At 36.3% G+C, this 22,418-nt stretch overlaps 1 protein-coding gene across 2 annotated transcripts in view; it reads right to left on the bottom strand.

Moving 5' to 3' along the window:
• VMP1 (vacuole membrane protein 1) overlaps window positions 1-22,418 on the bottom strand; it is a 128,531-nt gene that overhangs the window by 59,252 nt on the left and 46,861 nt on the right. For both annotated transcript variants that reach the window (XM_079905408.1, XM_079905407.1), the window contains exon 6: window positions 12,676-12,843. In XM_079905408.1, coding sequence (XP_079761534.1) covers window positions 12,676-12,843 — 168 coding nt within the window. The remainder of the gene's footprint in view (window positions 1-12,675; window positions 12,844-22,418) is intronic.

Below are 22,418 nucleotides of genomic sequence, written 5' to 3'. Positions count from 1 at the left end.
AATCACACTGTTATACTCCAGTGTGTGAAATCAATCATCTCCAAGTGTAAGCATTATCCACATGTGAACCAAGAGTTATGAAAAGAACATACTTAAGTGCCAAAAGGATAAGACCATATTTAGTTAAAGAACAGAGAGAAGAGGGAGAGGGGAGATATATATATACAAAGAAAGATATAGGAAGAAAACACAAATCATATTTTGCTAAACAAGAGAAGTTAATTTAGTCACCTTTGGAGGATGTTAGAGAACCAACTAATTATTTTTAAAACTGGTAAATAAAGAGAAACAATCAATTATTTATCCTGTCTTACCTATATGGAAGATATCTCAGGATAACCAAATTGGTGATAAGGAGAAGTTTCTCTTTATAAAAGTATTCCAGTCAATAACTAAAGAAAAAAATGATGCAACTGAATGCCCCCATTTTATAAACCCTAGTAAAATAATGGACTTATATAATAATGGTGTTAATATCATAAACAGAAAGACAACCAGACATTATTGCACTTCGTGATAGAATACGTAAGACTATAAAGTGTATTCTTGTAAAAAAAAAATTTTTTTTCAAGCCTCTCAACCCAGCTATCAATTCACAGGAAACAGAGAAACATATTTAAATTACACCAACTGGAATACAATCAGTAAAATTCAGACTGTGGAAAACTATACTTGACAAACAATCCAGTTTCATCAATGAATATATTTGAAAAGAAAAACAAAGAAATAAACACATTCAGAAAAATCTGAACACTAACTGGGTAACTGATTTGAAGAGACTATTCCTAAGTTCTCTTCGGCGTGACAATGTTTTTTAAGTCCTAAGGTTGATATATTTACAGATAAAATATGATATGTTACCTGGAATATGCTTCAAGATAATTGTGAGCAGTGTGAGGAGGGGTCTAGATGAAAGTATTAGCCAGGAGTTAATATTAGCGGAAGTTGGGTGATAATATATTGAATTAATTATATAATTCCCTCTACTTAAAAAAAAATTTTTCATGACAGAAAGTAGGAAGAAAAGTTAATTGCAACATTTTATTCAAAACATAAACTTCTCTTAAAATATGTTAAGTCAAATGTTCAATAGTTCTGAAAGCAATCATATGATTCAAACTCATGACAAGTTTCCCTAAAGTTAAAAAGGAAGTAGTAATGGATTGAAATGAAATCAAGAGCTACATACTGTATTATACTTAGTTGACCATATTCATTGTTATATTTTAATTCTGTCCATGTTTTCCCATATTAGCAAGGAGTAAGAATGGTGATCATCAGCCAGTGTTCTAATTTTTATGCATATAAATAAAAAGGAAATACAGTCATCCAGACAGGTCTCCTTAAGACACATTATATTCCAGACACAGAAGTTTGTTTGGTCAGTTATCTCAAATTAGATACTGAAGTCCCATAATTTCATGATTCTTACAAAACAATTTTATAATTCTTGCAAAATCAACATAAAAAAACAAAACTAAATTGTGGAACACTAAAAGCTGTCAGCCCAAGTTTAATTAAGGGGAAGAAATGACTGGCTTCCTTATTGCAAAAGAAAGACAAATGGTATTTAGTCAAGCAATAATTCAGAAAGCTCTTCTAAACACTGTCCATGCATATCAATTTATTACCCTGAAGTCCTTGCTTCTTGAATTGGAGAAGAGTTTAATATGCACAAAATATGCAAAACCAATAGAGAAACACAATATCTTACTGGAGTGTCAATTTTATTAAAAGATTTTGGGGAGGACAAAAATCCTAAATTTTTGTGCTTTCAAAAGTTTTGTCAACTGTATTCACAGGTAAATCACCAGCATCTTGCTTTTCTATGTTACGAACTGTAAGTTTAATGGTAAAAATCTGGGGAGTAGAAAATTTTACATATGCTGACTACTCAGAAATTACAGTAGTTTGGCATTATCAGTGTGTTAATAATCTTTAAAAACAAAACCATTTTCTATTAAATGTTCCAACTGCAAACATGAAACAGAGGTTAGAAGCCAAAGTTTGGAGGGTAACTTGGAACCACTGAGAAATTCAAGGCTTTTACAGCAATGTTTAAAAAACAATTATGCCGGGCTTCCCTGGTGGTGCAGTGGTTGAGATTCCACCTGCCGATGCAGGGTACATGGGTTCGTGCCCCGGTCCAGGAAGATCCCACATGCCGCGGAGCGGCTGGGCCCATGAGCCATGGCCGCTGAGCCTGCGCGTCTGTAGTCTGTGCTCCGCAACGGGAGAGGCCACAACAGTGAGAGGCCCGCGGACCACAAAAAAAAAAAAAAAAACCCACAATTATACCAATTCTAGTAAAATTAGCAGATTGTTTTACAAACGAAAAAAAGAGAGAAAATGTGCTTCCAGTTTCCCTTAAGGTCAGTTTTAAAATGACCTCAGAAACGAATGAAGTTCTGATACATGCTACAACATGGATGAAACTTGAAAACATTATGCTAGGTGAAGTAAGCCAGACACAAACGGACAGATACTGTATGATTCCATTTATACTGGATATCAAGAATAGGCAAATTCACAGAGGCAGAAAGTCGAGAGGTTACTCTCTCCCCAGGGGCTGGGGAGAGGAGGGAATGAGGAGTTACTGTTTAATGGGTACAGAGTTTCTGTTTGTGGATGACAGAAAAGTTCTGGAAGTAGATATTGGTGATGGTTACACAACACTGTGAATGTACTTAATGCCAGTAAATTGTGCACTTAAACATGATTAAATGGTAAACTATGTTATGTACATTTTACCACAATAGGAAAAAAACTCCCAAAAAACAAAACCATGAACTTAACAAATAATTGAGTTTAGGGACTTCCCTGGTAGTCCAGTGGTAAAATGTACATTATAATGCAGGAGACATGGGTTCGATCCCTGCTCAGGGAACTAAGATCCCACATGTTGAGGGGAAACTAAGCCTGTGCACCACAACCAATGAGCTTGTGAGCCTCAACTACACAGCCCATGTGCTCTGGAACCAACAAGCCACAACTGCAGATCCCACATGCCCTGGAGCCTGCGTGCCACAACTAGAGAAGAGAAAACCCAATGCTACAACTAGAGAGAAGCCCGCGTACCGCAACGAAGACCCTGCATGCCTCAACAAAAGATCCCGCGTGCCGCAACTAAGAACCGACACAGCCAAAAATAAATAAAATAAATAAGTAATAAAATAAGTCTTTAAAAAAAAAGAAAATAAATGAGCTTAAAAGGTGATGTTCTAAAAACCCACCAGACCTAACAAATGAAGAGGAAATAGGCAGTCTACCTGAAAAACAATTCAGAATAATGATAGTAAAAATGATGCAAAATCTTGGAAACAGAATGGAGAAAATAAAAGAAATGTTTAACAAGGACCTAGAAGAACTAAAAAGCAAACAAACAGTGATGAACAACACAATAAACGAAATTAAAAATTCTCTACAAGGGATCAAGGGCGGAATAACAGAGGCAGAAGAGCGGATAAGTGACCTGGAAGATAAAATAGTGGAAATAACTACTTCAGAGAAGAATAAAGAAAAAAGAATGAAAAGAATTGAGGACAGTCTCAGAGACCTCTGGGACAACATTAAACGCACCAATTCGAATTACAGGGGTCCTAGAAGAAGAAGAGAAAAAGAAAGGGACTGAGAAAATATTTGAAGAGACTATAGTTGAAAACTTCCCTAATATGGGAAAGAAAATAGTTAATCAAGTCCAGGAAGCCCAGAGAGTCCCATACAGGATAAATCCAAGGAGAAACAGGCCAAGACACAAATTAATCAAACTATCAAAAATTAAATACAAAGAACAAATATTAAAAGCAGCAAGGGAAAAACAACAAATAACACATAAGGAAATCCCCATAAGGTTAACAGCTGATCTTTCAGCAGAAACTCTGCAAGCAGAAGGGAGTGGCAGGACATATTTAAAGTAATGAAAGGGAAAAACCTACAACCAAGATTACTCTACCCAGCAAAGATCTCATTCAGATTTGACAGAGAAATTAAAACCTTTACAGACAAGCAAAAGCTAAGAGAATTCAGCACCACCAAACCAGCTTTACAACAAATGCTAAAGAACTTCTCTGGGCAGGAAACACAAGAGAAGGAAAAGACCTACAATAATAAACCCCAAACAATTAAGAAAATGGTAATAGGAACATATATATCGATAATTACCTTCAATGTAAATGGATTAAATGCTCCAACCAAAAGACATAGATTGGCTGAATGGATACAAAAACAAGACCCGTATATATGTTGTCTATAAGAAACCCACTTCAGACCTACAGACACATAAAGACTGAAGTGAGGGGATGGAAAAAAATATTCCATGCAAACGGATATCAAAAGAAAGCTGGAGTAGCAATTCTCATATAAGACAAAATAGACTTTAAAACAAAGACTATTACAAGAAACAAAGAAGGACACTACATAATGATCAAGGGATCAATCCAAGAAGAAGATATAACAATTGTAAATATCTATGCACCCAACATAGGAGCACCTCAATACATAAGGCAAATAGTAACAGCCATAAAAAGGGAAATCAACAGTAACACAATCATAGTAGAGGACTTTAACACCCCATTTGCACCAATGGACACATCATCCAAAATGAAAATAAATAAGAAAACACAAGCTTTAAATGATACATTAAACAAGATGGACTTAATTGATATTTATAGGACATTCCATCCAAAAACAACAGAATACATATTCTTCTCAAGTGCTCATGGAACATTCTCCAGGATAGATCATATCTTGGGTCACAAATCAAGCCTTGGTAAAGTTAAGAAAACTGAAATTATATCAAGTATCTTTTCGGACCACAACGTTATGAGACTAGATATCAATTACAGGAAAAAATCTGTAAGAAATACAAACACATGGAGGCTAAACAACACACTACTTAATAACCAAGAGATCACTGAAGAAATCAAAGAGGAAATCAAAAAATACCTAGAAACAAATGACAATGAAAACACGACGATCCAAAACCTATGGATGCAGCAAAAGCAGTTCTAAGAGGGAAGTTTATAGCAATACAATCCTACCTTAAGAAACAAGAAACATCTCAAATAAACAACGTAACCTTACACCTAAAGCAATTACAGAAAGAACAAAAAAACCCCAAAGTTAACAGAAGGAAAGAAATCATAAAGATCAGATCAGAAATAAATCAAAAAGAAATGAAGGCAATGATAGCAAAGATCAATAAAAGTAAAAGCTGGTTCTTTGAGAAGATAAACAAAATTGATAAACCATTAGCCAGACTCATCAAGAAAAAAAGGGAGAAGACTCAAATCAATAGAATTAGAAATGAAAAAGGAGAAGTAACAACTGACACGGCAGAAATACAGAGGATCATGAGAGATTACTACAAGCAACTATATGCCAATAAAATGGACAACCTGGAAGAAACGGACAAATTCTTAGAAATGCACAACATTCTGAGACTGAACCAGGAAGAAACAGAAAATATGAACAGACCAATCACAAGCACTGAAATTGAAACTGTGATTAAAAATCTTCCAACAAACAAAAGCCTAGGACCAGATGGCTTCACAGGTGAATTCTATCAAACATTTACAGAAGAGCTAACACATACCCTTCTCAAACTCTTCCAAAATGTAGCAGAGGGAGGAACACTCCCAAACTCATTCTACGAGGCCACCATCACCTTGATACCAAAACCAGACAAAGATATCACAAAGAAAGAAAACTACAGGCCAATATCACTGATGAACACAGATGCAAATATCCTCAACAAAATACTAGCAAACAGAATCCAACAGCACATTAAAAGGATCATACACTATGATCAAGTGGGGTTTATTCCAGGAATGCAAGGATTCTTCAATATACACAAATCAATCAATGTAATACATCATATCAACAAATTGAGGGAGAAAAATCATATGATCATCTCAATAGATGCAGAGAAAGCTTTCAACAAAATTCAACACCCATTTATGATAAAAACCCTCCAAAAAGTAGGCATAGAGGGAACAATCCTCAACATAATAAAGGCCATATATGACAAACCCACAGCCAACATCATCCTCAATGGTAAAAAACTGAAAGCATTTCCACTAAGATCAGGAACAAGACAAGGTTGCCCACTCTCACCACTATCATTCAACATAGTTTGGGAAGTTTTAGCCACAGCATTCAGAGAAGAAAAAAAAATGAAAGGAATCCAAATCGGAAAAGAAGAAGTAAAGCTGTCACTGTTTGCAGATGACATGATACTCTACATAGAGAATCCTAAAGATGCTACAGAAAACTACTAGAGCTAATCAATGAATTTGGTAAAGTAGCAGGATACAAAATGAATGCACAGAAATCTCTTGCATTCCTATACACTAATGATGAAAAATATGAAAGTGAAATTAAGAAAACACTCCCATTTACCATTGCTACAAAAAGAATAAAATATCTAGGAATAAACCTACCTAAGGAGACAAAACATCTGTATGCAGAAAATTATAAGACGCTGATGAAAGAAATTAAAGATGATATAAATACATGGAGATATACCACGTTCTTGGATTGGAGAATCAACATTGTGAAAATGACTCTACTACCCAAAGCAATCTACAGATTCAATGCAATCCCTATCAAGCTACCAATGGCATTTTTCACAGAACTAGAACAAAAAATTTCACAATTTGTATGGAAACACAAAAGACCCTGAAGAGCCAAAGCACCTTGAGAAAGAAAAACAGAGCTGGAGGAATCAGTCTCCCTGACTTCGGACTATACTACAAAGCTACCGTAATCAAGACAGTATGGTACTGGCACAGAAACAGAAATGTAGATCAATGGAACAGGATAGAAAGCCCAGAGATAAACCCACGCACATACAGTCACCTTATCTTTGATAAAGGAGGCAAGAATATACAGCGGAGGAAAGACAGCCTCTTCAATAAGTGGTACTGGGAAAACTGGACAGCTACATGTAAAAGAATGAAATTAGAACACTCTCTAACACCATACACAAAAATAAACTCAAAATGGATTAAAGACCTAAATGTAAGACCAGACACTATCAAACTCTTAGAGGAAAACAAAGGCAGAACACTCTATGACATAAATCACAGCAAGATCCTTTTTGACCCACCTCCTAGAGAAATGGAAATAAAACCAAAAATAAACAAATGGGACCTAATGAAACTTAAAAGCTTTTGCACAGCAAAAGAAAGCATAAGCAAGACGAAAAGTCAACCCTCAGAATTGGAGAAAATGTTTGCAAATGAAGCAACTGACAAAGGATTAATCTCCAAAATTTACAAGCAGCTCATGCAACTCAATATCAAAAAAAAACAAACAACACAGTCCAAAAATGGGCAGAAGACCTAAATAGACATTTCTCCAAAGAAGATATACAGATTGCTAACAAACACATGAAAGAATGCTCAACATCATTAATCATTAGAGAAATGCAAATCAAAACTACAATGAGGGGGCTTTCCTGGTGGCGCAGTGGTTTAGAGTCCGCCTGCCGATGCACGGGACACGGGTTCATGCCCCGGTCCGGGAAGATCCCACATGCCGCGGAGTGGCTAGGCCCGTGAGCCATGGCCTCTGAGCCTGTGTGTCTGGAGCCTGTGCTCCACAACAGGAGAGGCCACAACAGTGAGAGGCCCGCATAGTGCAAAAACAAACAAACAAACAAACAAAAAAAACCTACGATGAGTTATCATCTCACACTGGTCAGAATGGCCATCATCAAAAAATGTACAAATAATAATTGCTGGAGATGGTGTGGAGAAAAGGGAACCCTCTTGCACTGTTGATGGGAATGTAAACTGATACAGCCACTATGGAGAACAGTATGGAGGTTCCTTAAAAAAGTAAAAATAGAACTACCATACGACCCAGCAATCCCACTACTGGGCATATACCCTGAGAGATTACTACAAGCAACTATATGCCAATAAAATGGACAACAACAAAAAGAGTCATGTACCACAATGTTCACTGCAGCTCTATTTACAATAGCTAGGACATGGAAGCAACATAAGTGCCCATCGACAGATGAATGGATAAAGAAGATGTGGCACATATATACAATGGAATATTACTCAGCCATAAAAAGGAACGAAACTGAGTTATTTATAGTGAGGTGGATGGACCTACAGACTGTCATACAGAGTGAACTAAGTCAGAAAGAGAAAAACAAATACTGTATGCTAACACGTATATATGGAATCTAAAAAAAAAAAAAGGTCAGAAGAACTAGGGGCAAGACGGGAATAAAGATGCAGATCTACTAGAGAATGGACTTGAGGATACGGGGAAGGGGAAGGTGAAGCTGGGACAAAGTGAGAGAGTGTCATGGACATATAAACACTACCAAATGTAAAATAGATAGCTAGTGGGAAGCAGCTGCATAGCACAGGGAGATCAGCCCAGTGCTTTGTGACCACGTAGAGGGGTGGGGTAGGGAGGGTGGGAGGGAGGGAGATGCAAGAGGGAAGAGGTATGGGGACATATGTATATGTATAACTGATTCACTTTGTTATAAAGCAGAAACTAACACACCATTGTAAAGCAATTATACTCCAATAAAGAAGTTAAAAAAAAAAAAAGGTGATGTTCTCTATCTGAAAGTCATCACACATGCTTCCTCTCCTCTGCCCTGCCACCATCCTGCCTCCTCACTGTACTCCTTATTATCCTTAGATATCCATTGAATCACTGCTATTTCAAGGAAATCTTCCCTGAATCGCAGACTAGGAAAACATTTTTGTGTTATGCAATAAATTTCTCCTTCATAGCACTTATCTCAATTTGTTTAAATATTTATATATATAATTTTTCAACAATACTTATATATACAGTTTTCCATAATTATTTCCCTCACTAGAATGTAAAGCTCCATGAGGGTAGAGACTGTTAAGTTTTGCTCACTCTGAATCTCCAATGCTTGGAGGTTTAATAACTATTATTGGAATTTATAACTGAAAAGAAAATTTGTGAAGCCTTACACTAGTGATATAGTCAAATTGTGAAAGATGAAAAAGATAAAAACTGAAAAAAAGGTAACCTACTTATCAGCAACACCGAACAATTCATTTTAATGGGCTCCAAAGACTTATGTGAACAAGTTGAAACTGAGGTAGACCCTGGTCTTTATCTTATAATTGGAGGTACTATGTATTTTAATGATTTTACTGATTTACTATATTTATAATGATAGTGAAGTCTGTAAAGATATTTTACTTCGTAAAGTACAAATTAGGTAAAAATTTTAAATAACATAACAGTTTTTAATCAAGCAAGACATCCCCTGAAAAAAAAATATATGGATGTGAACACAAATGGGATCAATTTTATGAAAGGGTAAAATATAAGAATCAAGGCCAATACACTCTAAATCAACATTTCTCAACTTCAGTAGTATTGACTTTTTTTTTTTTTTAACATTTATTTATTTATTTGGCTGCGCCAGGTCTTTAGTTGTGGTGTGCGGGATCTAGTTTCCAGACCAGGGATCGAACCCGGGCCCCCTGCATTGTGAACACAGTGGAGTCTTAACTGCTGGACCACCAGGGAAGTCCCAGTATTGACTTTTTATGAGTGTATCCCAGTTAACCATTTTTAAATATAAAATTTAGTGGCATTAGTTGTATTCACAATGTTGTGCAACCATCATCATTATATTTTCAATATTTTTCTTCACCCAAATGGAAACTCTATACCCATTAAACATTAACTTCTCATTCCCACAACCCTAGTAACCTCAAACCTACTTTCTGTCTCTATGAATCTAAATTGTCCAGATAGCTCATATAAGTGGAATCATACAATATCTGTCTTTCTATGTCTGGCTTATTTCATTTACCATAATGTTTTTCTAGGTTCACCTATATTGCAGCATGTATAAGAACTTCATTCCTTTTTATGGCTGAACAGTATTCTATTATGTGTATATAATACTCTTTGTTTATCCATTTATCTGTTAAGAGACACTTGGATTGTTTCCACCTTTCTGATAATGTGAATAATGTTGCTGAACAATGAACTACAAGTTTCTGTACATATTAGAGTCCCAGTTTTCAGTTCTTTTGGGTATTTACATACGAATGGAATTAGAGGAGGGTCACATAGTAAATGTACATTTACATTTTTGAGAAACCACCAAACTCTTTTCCACAGCAACTAAATCACTTTACATTCCCACCAGCAATCTATGAGGGCTCCAATTTCTCCACATCTTCACCAACACTTGTTATTTTTTGTTTTCTAAAAAAATAATAGCCATCCTAATCTGTGTGAAGAGGTATTTCCTTCTGGTTTGGATTTGCATTTCCCCAATGACTAATGATATTGAGAATCTTTCTGTGCACTTATTGGCCATTTGTATGTCTTCCTTGGAGAAATGTTTATTCAAATCCTTTGCCCATTTTTTAATTGGGTTGTTTGTCTTTTTGTTGTTGAGTTGTGTAGTTCTTTAAACATATTGAATATTAAACCCTTATCTGACATATGACTTTTAAACATTTTCTCCCTTTTTGTGGGTTGTCTTTTAACTCTCTTGATAGTGTGTCCTTTGATGTACAAGAAGTTTTATTTTAGCTAAGTTCAATTTATCTATTTTTTTCTTTTGTTGCCTCTGCTTTCGATGTCTTATTTAAGAACCACTGCCAAATCAACAGGCAGATTTGTTTCTATATTTTCTTCTAAGTGTCTTATAGTTTTAACTCTTAAGTTTAGGTCTTTGATGAATTTTGAGTTAATTTTTACATATGGTGTAAGATAAGGATCCAACCTCTCTCTTTTGTATGTGGATATTCAGTTTTCCCAGCATCCTTTGATGAAAGGACTCTTTGTAAATGGTGAAAACAAAAGGAACGAATTTAAGCAGAACTTGATATGTGCTACCTTTTTTACATAACAAAAGACAGTTTCAAAGAAGGGAATATGAAGAACAAACAAACATTCAGACAATCAGTATTTATTGGTATTCTTTTTTTTTTTCCGGTATGCGGGCCTCTCACTGTTGTGGCCTCTCCCGTTGAGGAGCACAGGCTCCGGATGTGCAGGCTCAGCGGCCATGGCTCACGGGCCCAGCCGCTCCGCGGCATGTGGGATCTTCCTGGACCGGGGCACGAACCCGTGTCCCCTGCATCGGCGGGCGGACTCTCAACCACTGCGTCACCAGGGAAGCCCTATTGGTATTCTTGAACTATGAGCAAAGCCTAATGCTGATTGCTGTGAGTAATAAATTTAAGGTACAGTCTGAATTTTTTGAGGAGCTTAAAATTTATTTGGGGAAGTAAGCCACTACACCAGCCAATTTAACTAATTTGAGGCATGCATGGAGCCAGGCCAAATGAGTGCTTCAGACAATATGCACTTTGGAAGAAGCAGTTATCACTGCCAGCTGGGATGAAAAATTTTCTTTGTTGGCATTAGTGTTAATCTAGCCACATAAATCATTTTTGAAAGAACAAAAGAACAACAGAAAATTGAAGGCTATATACATACTCCTTTTCTAGCATGTTCTGAGTATCTAGTTATCTTATTAATAGCTTTTCATCAAAAGACAAATGTGTAAAGCAGAAACTAACACACCATTGTAAAGCAGAAACTAACACACCATTGTAAAGCAATTATACTCCAATAAAGATGTTAAAAAAAAAAAGACTAATGTGGTAAAATTTATAATACATATGCAACTAGTATAATGAATTTGTTTCCAGTATTTATAAAAGAGTAACAGGAAATATGACAATTTTTCCTGTCTTTCATATTCAACAAATTCAATATATGGCATTTCCCTTTTAATTCTTTTAAAACACGACATAAACGCTTGAATGTGTTTGAAAACTCTGCCTCTTCTGTGGGCATTCTATTCACGTTCATTTTAATTAAGAGTTTTAAGTGATGTGTTCCACATTTTTCATTTTATAAGAAACTGTTAGGGGAAAAAAAGTTACAGGGAACATAAAACTTAGTGATTCCAAATGATGAATTAAAAAATAATTCAAATGGTAATAGAAAGTCTTTAGCAAATGAACTATTCCTCAATGATATACATGTGAATGAATTTAAGCATATAAAAAATGCTTTGTGTGGATATGCAGATTAAAATACATCTACCATTGATCATGTAGTCCAAAATTTCCCAAAATATATTAAGCCATAAAAAGAATAATTGGAACTTCTGAAAGTAAGGTCACCATATAGTCTGATACCTCCAATACAGTAAAGCTTAGTTTATTAAGAAATGTCTGAACTTACTTTAGCATTATAACAACTCAGAAAATGAAATGAGTCTTCTAAGAATAAACACAGAGTATTTAAATCTAGGAGAGAGACATATAATACTTACCTAATTTGGACTGATATATAACCATTTGCTATGTGTTTATCAAGTTTTATAAACGTTAGTAAAACTTTACAAAGTAGTATAGTTGCACCATCTATACTCCTTTTCCCTGCTATTGTCTACTTGGTATCAATGCTTCCTGGTACCTAAGGTTTCCTGCCTTCCTTCTGAATGTTATTCATGAACAGGAGAAGCTCTAAAGGTTTCTTTTACATGGAAGCTAGGTAGCTGGTAACTTTATGAATTAATTATCTACTGACTTGGTATATGTCTGGCTTCAATTTCAATGAGGTACAAAGAATCAAGACAGTGAGGTTAATTTTGAACAAATATGAAAACGGACATCTTACCCACATGCAGGCCTCAATCCTAACTTTTGAGATGATGCTCCATAAAGAAATGGTTCCTTCAGTGCCCTCTTCATCTGGACAAATAATCTGATCAGGATAGGGTGGTTCAGGGAAATTAACTGAATTGCATTCATAAGCAGCTAATGTAACTGAAGCTATATGTGGACCCTACAAAAAAATATGAGAAATCTCTGATGAGAAATATTAAAGAGAAAGCAATTATTAATAGACATGCGATTTTAATGGTACCTTAATCACTCTATATTAATAGAAAAATGTTAGCTTTTAAAGAACAAGAATCTACCTAATATTTCAAGATGCAACTGATAATTTGAAAAAATAATCCTTTCCAGAATCTCTTTGGTTTGCTTTCTTAAAAACCAATTTCAAATTTATTCAGGTATAATTTACATATAGTAAGAGCCATTTTTTTAGGTCAGTAGTTCAATAAGCTTTGACAATTATATTCAGTCGTATAACCATAACCTATCAAGATAAAGGTACAGAACAGTCCCGTCATTGCAGAAAGTTCCCTTGTGTCCTTTTGTAGTCAATCTCCTTCCCCCAACACCAGACCCTGGAAACCATATGATTTCTGTCTTGATTCTTATTTTATTTATCCACATATCTCATTTGTAAGAATGCCATCCCCTGTGATAAAAACCTCCTGTGCCCCTATTCCTTTAGGCATAATTTGAGAATACTATATTTTGTCCTTACTTAAAAAACAGTTGATGCAGACATAGAAAACAAACTTACGGTTACCAAAGGGGACAGTGGGGGTGGGGGTGGGAAATTAGGAGTTTGGGATTAGCAGATACACACTACTACATATAAAATCGGTAACCAAGGACCTACTGTATTGCACAGGAAACTCTACTAAGTATCTTGCAATGACCTAAAATGGAAGAGAATCTGAAAAACTATATATATATATATATATACACACACACACACACACACACACACATATAACTGAATCACTTTGCTATACACTTGAAACTAACACATTGTAAATTAACTATACTTCAAAAAAAAAAATTGATGAAGTAATTACATCACTTATCTTTCCCACTGACATCCCAAAACAAAAATAAAACTGTGGAATCAGTATCAGTTAGTTTTTCTTTTAAATTAATTTTCTCTATGGAAGCTTTTGGGCTACTTTGTACCTTTATTTAGAAATATTACAAATTAATAATAATCATATAGATTAAAATGAATTAACATTTAGATGTGTGATAAAGGTTTAAACACAGTGGTTTCCAAATTAACATGTATGCCATGACGAGGTGTCTGCATAAGAATCAACTATGGACTTTGTTAAAAATATAAATTTCAGGGTCCCCTAAGCATAAGTTGATTCAATAGGTGGACATGGGAACCTGTATGTTTTATTTTATTTTTATTATTTTTTAAGATTCAGTTTTTTTTTTAAGATTTATTTATCATTTGTTTTATTTTAGGCTGCATCGAGTCTTAGTTGTGGCATGCAGGATCTTCGTTGAGGCATGCGGGATCTTTCAGGATCTTTCGTTGTGGCACGCAGGCTTCTCTCTAGTTGTGGCGCACAGGCTTTCAGGGTGCCTGGGCTCTGTAGTTGTGGCACACGGGCTCCAGAGCATGTGGCCTCTGTAGTTTGCAGGCACGCAGGCTCTCTAGTTGAGGCATGTGAGCTTTAGTAGTTGTGGTGTGCGGACTTAGTTGCCCTGAGGCATGTGGAATCCCAGTTCCCCGACCAGGAATCAAACCTGCACCTCTGCATTTTAAGGCAGATTCTTTACCACTGGACCATCAGGGAATTCCCAACCTGTATGTTTTATGTATTTATTTATTTTAACTAATTGATTTTTTAAAAAATTTATTTATTTTTATTTTTGGTTGCGTTGGGTCTTTGTTGCTGAGTGCAGGCTTTCTCTAGTAGCAGCGAGCAGGGGCTACTCTTGGTTGCAGAGTGCGGGCTCCTCATTGAGGTGGCTTGTCTTGTTGCGGAGCATGGGCTCTAGGCGCGCCGGCTTCAGCAGTTGCGGCACGTGGGCTTGCAGGCTCTAGAGCACAGGCTCAGTAGTTGTGGCACATGGGCTTAGTTGCTTTGCACCATGTGGGATCTTCCCGGACCAGGGCTCGAACTCGTGTCCCCTGCATTGGCAGACAGATTCTTAACCAGTGTACCACCAGGGAAGTCCCCCAACCTGTATGTTTTAAACAAGCTCCTTTAGAGTTTCAAATAGGTTAGGTTCTAATAGGCTATTAGGTGTCAGAAAATAAGCGAACTCAGACAAGTCACTTAACCTTTCTGGACCTCAAGCTACTGTTCTGCAAGGCAAAAGAATTAGATTCATCCTATGTTTTTATCTAGCTCCAAAATTCAAAAACCCCTAACATAATCAAGATGTCAATAAAATCTATTACTAATTTCCAAAATTCTCATGAAGTGTAAGCTTTAGAAGTTGGATATTCTTAACATGTTACTGTAACACACATATAAAGTACTAGGCTTAGAACAGTGCTGGGCATATAATAAGCCCTCAAAAAGTATTAGCCATTAGCTGTTATGAACAAAAGTACTGTATTTGTAGAATAAAATTATATACACACACATACATATGTATGTATATATAGATACACATACAGTAAGTGATCTTTGGATATAAGAAAGCCTTTTTATTTATTTATTTATTTTTTGCGGTACGCGGGCCTCCCACTGTTGTGGCCTCTCCTATTGAGGAGCACAGGCTCCGGATGCGCAGGCTCAGCGGCCATGGCTCACGGGCCTAGCCGCTCCGCGGCATGTGGGATCTTCCCAGACTGGGGCACGAACCCGTGTCCCCTGCATCGGCAGGAGGACTCTCAACCACTGTGCCACCAGGGAAGCCCATAAGAAAGTCTTTTTAAACCACATGGTGAAAGAATTTGTGGCTCAAAGACAAAGTGCATAAGATGTAGTGATGGAAATAAAACATGAAAGAACTCCTACTGCTATCTAGATAAAAGGTGACATTAAACAAATTTTTCTGTTGCATGTTAATACGAAAAAGAAAGACATTCATAAATCTAAGCTACATTTCTCCCTCAATACAGTTGCATTTTGTGTTCAAATAAAAATCTAAAAAATGAAATCCTACACTTAGCACTGACTCAATTAACTATAAGGTTTTCTTCTGGACCAAAAAAAAAAAATTTATGTGAATTTTTAGTCTGTTCATCTTTTTCTTGAATTTTAATTCACAGAAATCAATAAATAGTGATAATAAGTTTAAAAAATGATTATAGAATCTCTCAAAAAGGAACTTTTATTGAAAAGTTGTGATTAATCATGAAATCTACAACTGTTTCTTTGAATATTATGTGCACAAAAGAGATTTCAGGTAAAGAAAAAAGAATTATTTTGTGATCCTACACACACACACAAACCCAAGTTTAAAGTCTCTAGAATTCAGAGTAACTAAATAATTAGTGAAAAATTTCTCACTGTACACTTACTTATAGCTAACATCAGATGCAATTTAAAAAAGGTGGGGGGGGACTTCCCTGGCAGCCCAGTGGTAAAGAATCCGCCTTCAAATGCAGGGGATATGGATTCGATCCCTGGTCAGGGAACTAAGATCCCACATGCTGCGGGGCAACTAAGCCCACACACCACAACTACTGAGCTTGTGTGCCTCAATGAGAGAGCCCACCTGCCGCAAAATTACAGCGCCCATGTGCTCTGAAGCCTGCACGCCACAACTACAGAGCCTACGTGCCCTGGAGCCTGTGTGCCACAACTAGAGAGAAGTCCACATGCTGCAACGAAAGATCCCGCGTGCCTCAATGAAGATCCTGCGTGCCACAACTAAGACCCATCACAGCCAAAAAAAGTAAAGAAAATAAATATTTTTTAAAAACCCCTGTAACTTCCACATTTACTGTTTGAAAACACAAAAGAGAAATGTGATACTACTAGGCAAAACAAAAGAAATTGAAGAGTCTGTCCATGACATCCCTACAACTGTCCTCTAGAAATGAACTCTAGGTGAAAAAAAATTGAACCATCCTAGACACTAAAATTATAAGATTTCTGGGATTATATAGGAAGGAAAAACCTACATTTCTATTCCAGAAACAAGAATAAAATATGCACCCCAACAGATTAAACAGGTTATCCAACAAGATAAAAGACTGATTCATAGTTTTAATTTTAAATGTTCTAAAAAGGGAAATTTTCAGCAATCTGATGAGAATATTTTCCCTAAAGAAAAGATGGTTCACACAGTGAAACTGATATATACTTTCCATAACCACACTAATAGGTCATGATTACTCAGCCTTAGAGGCAGATGTGGTGGTTCCCAGACAAAATGAACATGAATAACTCAGCTTCTTGTCCTTTGTTCATTCTCAAGAGCCCATTTAACCTGTACCTTGACATTTTAGTTTAGACTGTGTTAACTGATAGAAAACCTCACAAGTTCTTTTCAACATTATAGGTTAATGGTTCCTAAATATAACAGACTTAACTAAGATAAATATTAGTTTACATGAAAAATCCAAACACAAAAACTAAAAAACAATCATTTTGATTAAGAGAATTTTAAAAGTTACACATATTCAAACTACCTTTTAAGTCTGTTTCCTAAAACCTACAATTCCTACTACAATGTATCAAATATGAAAGAATCACATTTAAACCATACTAAATGAAGAGATGAGGGATAAAGACAAACAGCTACAGTATAAGCAGCAAAGTCTACCTGGAAAGATCCACTATAAGACATAAAAATAACACAACGTACTGAGCAGGACATTCCAGCTCTCATGGGAGTATGCAAGTATTGATATATATGAGCTAGAGATTCTGGCCTGTAGCTGAGGGTTTTCTGCCTCATATCATGAAGCAACTGGTAGAGACGTACACTCCTACACTAAACAACTGGAAAACTAAACAGAATACGTGGAACAATTTTTTTCAGACACTGTACCACAGGCAGTATAATACTTCTGACTGCTGAGAGAAGGGATACAAATGAGGAAGCCTTGTGATGACTGGCTTTCCACTTGTAGACACATTCTGCGTCTGCAGTAAAATCCATAGTCCAAAGACAAAGACCCTAAGCAAAGCATGGTGGTCTTGCTGCACTGAGAAGAAAATCTGAGTTCAGGGGGGCTAAGTGGTTGAAATCTGTGGCGCAGAATACTAGTGAAGAGAAAGCTATGCAGAGAAAGGACTCTACACGTGTGCATGGGGGTCCCCTTGAGACTCTGGCACACAAAGCTCCACTGCATGCTATGATGAGATTTCATAAGGCCAGGCAAAGTACAATTAGTGAGAAAAGAACCATAGAGGGTTGTAAGCTGAACAATTCCTAGACTTCACACAGGGCTGGGAAACACTTGAACTTCATCTAGCTAGAGTGGAGAGACTCAACATTCAGGGAAGACCTTGGAAAGAGCCTACAGTAAAAGCTACTCTAGACAGACCATAATAGGGTTTTTAAAAAAGCCTTAAATAGATCAAGTTGATCCACTGGTACTGCCCCCAAAACAAAAAATTGACACTCTGTAAAAGAAGGTAACAAAATCCATACAATCAACAACTTAATACCACATTCCAGCATCCAATAAGGAATAACTATATATGATGTGAAGCAGTTTGGAAAATACGACACATAACCTGGAGAAACATTAATCAATAGAAACAGACCCAGAAATGTCAGAGATTATGGAATTAGCAGACAAGGACTTAAAAACAGTGAATATAAATATGTTCAAAGATTTAAAGCAACAATTGCCAAACTTCAGCCCAGGGGCCAAATTTAGCCCACCACCAGTTTTACAAATAAAGTTTCAAAGAATGCAGCCATGTATATTTATTTACGTATCATCTCTGTCTAATTCTGTGCTGTAATGGCAAAACTGAGTAGCTCTGACAGAGACTCTATGGCCTATGAAGTCTAAAACACTTATTATATGGCCCTTTACAGAAATGGTTTGCTGATCCCTGATTTAAAGGAAAAGAGAAACACAATGAGGGAAGAAATATAAAGTATAAGAAGAAAACAAAATGGGCTTCCCTGGTGGTGCAGTGGTTAAGAATCCACCTGCCAATGCAAGGGACACAGGTTCGAGCCCTGGTCCGGGAAGATCTCACATGCCGCGGAGCAACTAGGCCCATGTGCCAAAACTGCTGAGTGTGCACTCTAGAGCCCGTGAGCCACAACTACTGAAGCCCATGTGCCTAGAGCTCATGCTCTGCGACAGGAGAGGCCACCGCAGTGAGAAGCCTGTGCACCACAAGAAAGAGTGGCCCCTGCTTGTCACAACTAGAGAAAGCCCATGCGCAGCAACGAAGACCCAAAGCAGCCAAAAATAAAATAAATAAATTTAAAATAAAAAAAAAAGAACAGCAGATGTAGAGGGTGTATTGGATTCAGTCCACTGAATAAACCTAGTTTAAAAATATATATATATATATAAAGTATAAAAAAAACCAAATGGAACTTACAGAGCTGAAAATATAATATACGAATAGGAAAATTCATTGGATAATCAACAGATTAGATGCGACAGAAAAAAATATTAGAGAACTTGAAGACAAGGCAATAGAAAGTATTTGAACTAAAGGACACAGAGAGTAAAGGCTATGGAAGAAATGAACCTCAGTAACCTGTGGAATAATACCAAACAGTCTAATATACATGTAACTGGAACCCCAGAAAGAGAGGGTGAAGTGTGTGTGTGCGCACACACACACATTGGGGAAGGGATGGCCAAGTATTTTCAAGATTTGATGAAAAATATCAATCCATCAACTCATAGATTTAAGAAATTCAACAAACCTAAGTCAAGATCAACATAAAGAAAATAAAACACATAATCAAATTGCTGAGAATCAAATTCTATAATTCAGCAATATCAAGAAAGTCTTAAAAGCAATCCGAGGCGATAAAAACACATTGCAGGCATAGCTCACTTTAATGCACTTTGCAGACATTGTGATTTTTACAAATTAAAGGTTTTGGCAATCCTGCGTCAAGCAAGTCTATTGGCACCATTTTTCCAACAGCATTATTATTTTTTTTTTTTGCGGTACGCGGGCCTCTCACTGTTGTGGCCTCTCCCGTTGTGGAGTACAGGCTCCGGACGCGCAGGCTCAGCGGCCATGGCTCACGGGCCCAGCCGCTCCGCGGCATGTGGGATCTTCCCGAACTGGGGCACGAACCCGTGTCCCCTGCATCGGCAGGCGGACTCTCAACCACTGCGCCACCAGGGAAGCCCCCAACAGCATTATTTTTAAATTAAGGTACATATATTGTTTTTTTAGACACTTAATAGAGTACATTATATTGTAAACATAACTTTTAGATGCACTGGGAAACCAAAAAATTCGTGTGACTTGCTATATATCACCATATTCGTTTTATTGCAGTGGTCTAGAACCAAACCCACAATATTTCCAAGTTATGACTGAGTCATCTACAGGGAAATACAGATAGGACTTCTCATCAGAAACAGACCAAAAGACAATAGAATTACTTCTCTAAAGTGCTGAAAGGAAAAAACAAAATCTGTGAATCTAGAATTCAGGGAAAATATATTTCAAAAATAAAGATGAAATAATAACATTTTCAGACATACAAAAGCCAAAAGAATTTGTTCCAGGAGATAAATGTTAAAGGAAGTTCTCAGATAGAAGAAAAGTGATACCAGATGGAAACTGAGTGAAGAGCACTGGAAACAGAGAACACCTTTTTTCCTCATTTTAAAATCTCTTAAAAAAAGAACTAGTTGCTTAAAGCAAAAGCTATGACATATGTAGAAGTAAAATACATGACAACAACAGCATAAAGTATGGGAGGGAGAAAATGGAGTATAATACTGTAATGTGGTTACATTATATATACCAAAAAAAAAAGTTCAATTCAAAAGAAGGCAGGAAAAGAATAAAAAATAGGTGGGACCAACAGTTTGATGATAGACTTAAACCCAACCATACTGACAACGACATTAATTGCAAATGGGCCAAACATACAAATGAAAAGGCAGAGAGTGTCACACTGCATTAAAGAGCAAGACCTCAGTACATGCTGTCCATAAAAAGCCCATTTTAAATATCCAGATCCAAAAGTAAAGGTAAAGGGATGAAAAAAGTTAAACCATGTAAACATAATAATACAAAGAAAGAGTATTCTACATTAATACCAGATTAAGTAGATTTCAGGAGAGGGTATATTACTAGAGATGAAAAAGGACATTTCATAATGATAAAAGGGCTAATTCTCAGGAAGACAGAATAATCCTAAATGTGCAGGCACCTAATAACAGAATGTCAAAATACACAAAGCAAAAACTAATAGAACTAAAAAGAGAAATAAACAAATCCACAATTAGAGTTGAAATTTCAACACACTTCTCTTTTTAGTTGATAGAATAAATAGACTGAAAACCAGTATGGATATAGAACACTTGAACAATATGGAACACTACACCCAAAAATAGCCAAATACATATTCTTTTCAAGTATACACGAAATCCAGTCACCAAGATAGACCATATACTGTGGTATAAAATGAATCTCAGCACATTGAAAAGAATGTGCCATGTGGCAAGGCAAGTAAAGATCAATACAAGGAGTACTTCTTAAGGAAAAGTAGCAAATGATAGTCCTCAAAGGTTAATTTTTCTATTTAAGGACAGTGTCCTTTAATCTATATAGTGGTAATCAAAGGAAGTTAAACAGCTATGTACAGCCCAGGTTGTTATTCCCCAGCACAGGAAGCTCTATGAATTTCCTAGTTACCAACCAGGTCATAAGTAACATTCACTAACTCCCCCTGAGAGTTCCTAATTACTGCCAATGGAAGTTCCCTTTAATGATACGAAGGTCAAATTTTATGACTGTGATGAAAAGTTACACTCTCATCAGTGACAGGTTTTCAGGGTCCTTTTTTGGGGTGGGTGGGTACTTCAGGATACTCATGCTAAGTGAAGTCAACTCAACAAGATAGTTCAGCTATTTGTGACATATCAAACATCTGGTTTTGCTTCAGTTCAAAGCCTCATATATCTTAGTCTCATGAGCTGCATTACACTATATTTTCCAAAGTTTTGACAATGGAATAATTTTGCTTTGTCCAGGATAAAAGATGTAGTGCTTGGCCAGGCAAGAAGATGGCTGGGTGAGAGCAAAACCACAGTTAGATCAGGGGGTAGGATTTCTAATAAGAGCAGATATAGGTATTTGTGGAAAGAGTATTTTAACTTAAGACATTCTTTTAAGATAAATTTTAAAAGTTACACTTCTACAATTTACATTCATTCACGAATAGTAAATATCCTACTAGCTCTTTCAAATTAAGAGAAATTTAGAATTAAAAAAAATTATCCTAGAGGTAAAATTATCATTCCTGAAATTATAACACACAAAAATATCCTAATCCAGTAGAGAAGAGCAATTCTAAGTAGTGCCCTGATAATAACGTAGTACCTATGTAAGCCCTGAGAAAGCAGTCCTGGTGCCACAAATACAAATTAGGATCTTTGTAAGAAAGGTGTGAGACAGTCACATCTTAAAACCTGAAAAAAAATCATATCAGTAAATGACAAACTAGTCTATGTATTGCTGCTTCATTTAAGGAAAAGTGTTTTCTGGATTTTTAACTTTATTGTTCAGTTCATTTGGGGGCCCTTTCTTCCAGAGACATTTTTTAAAAAGTGAAAACCTAAAATGATCATATTAGTTAATTATAAGCCTAATTTAGCCA

The sequence above is a fragment of the Stenella coeruleoalba genome (assembly GCF_951394435.1).
Source record: "Stenella coeruleoalba genome assembly, chromosome: 19".
NCBI lineage: Eukaryota > Metazoa > Chordata > Mammalia > Artiodactyla > Delphinidae > Stenella > Stenella coeruleoalba.
Note: the sequence above shows the minus strand (reverse complement) of the source record. Positions and strands in the feature narration are given on the sequence as shown.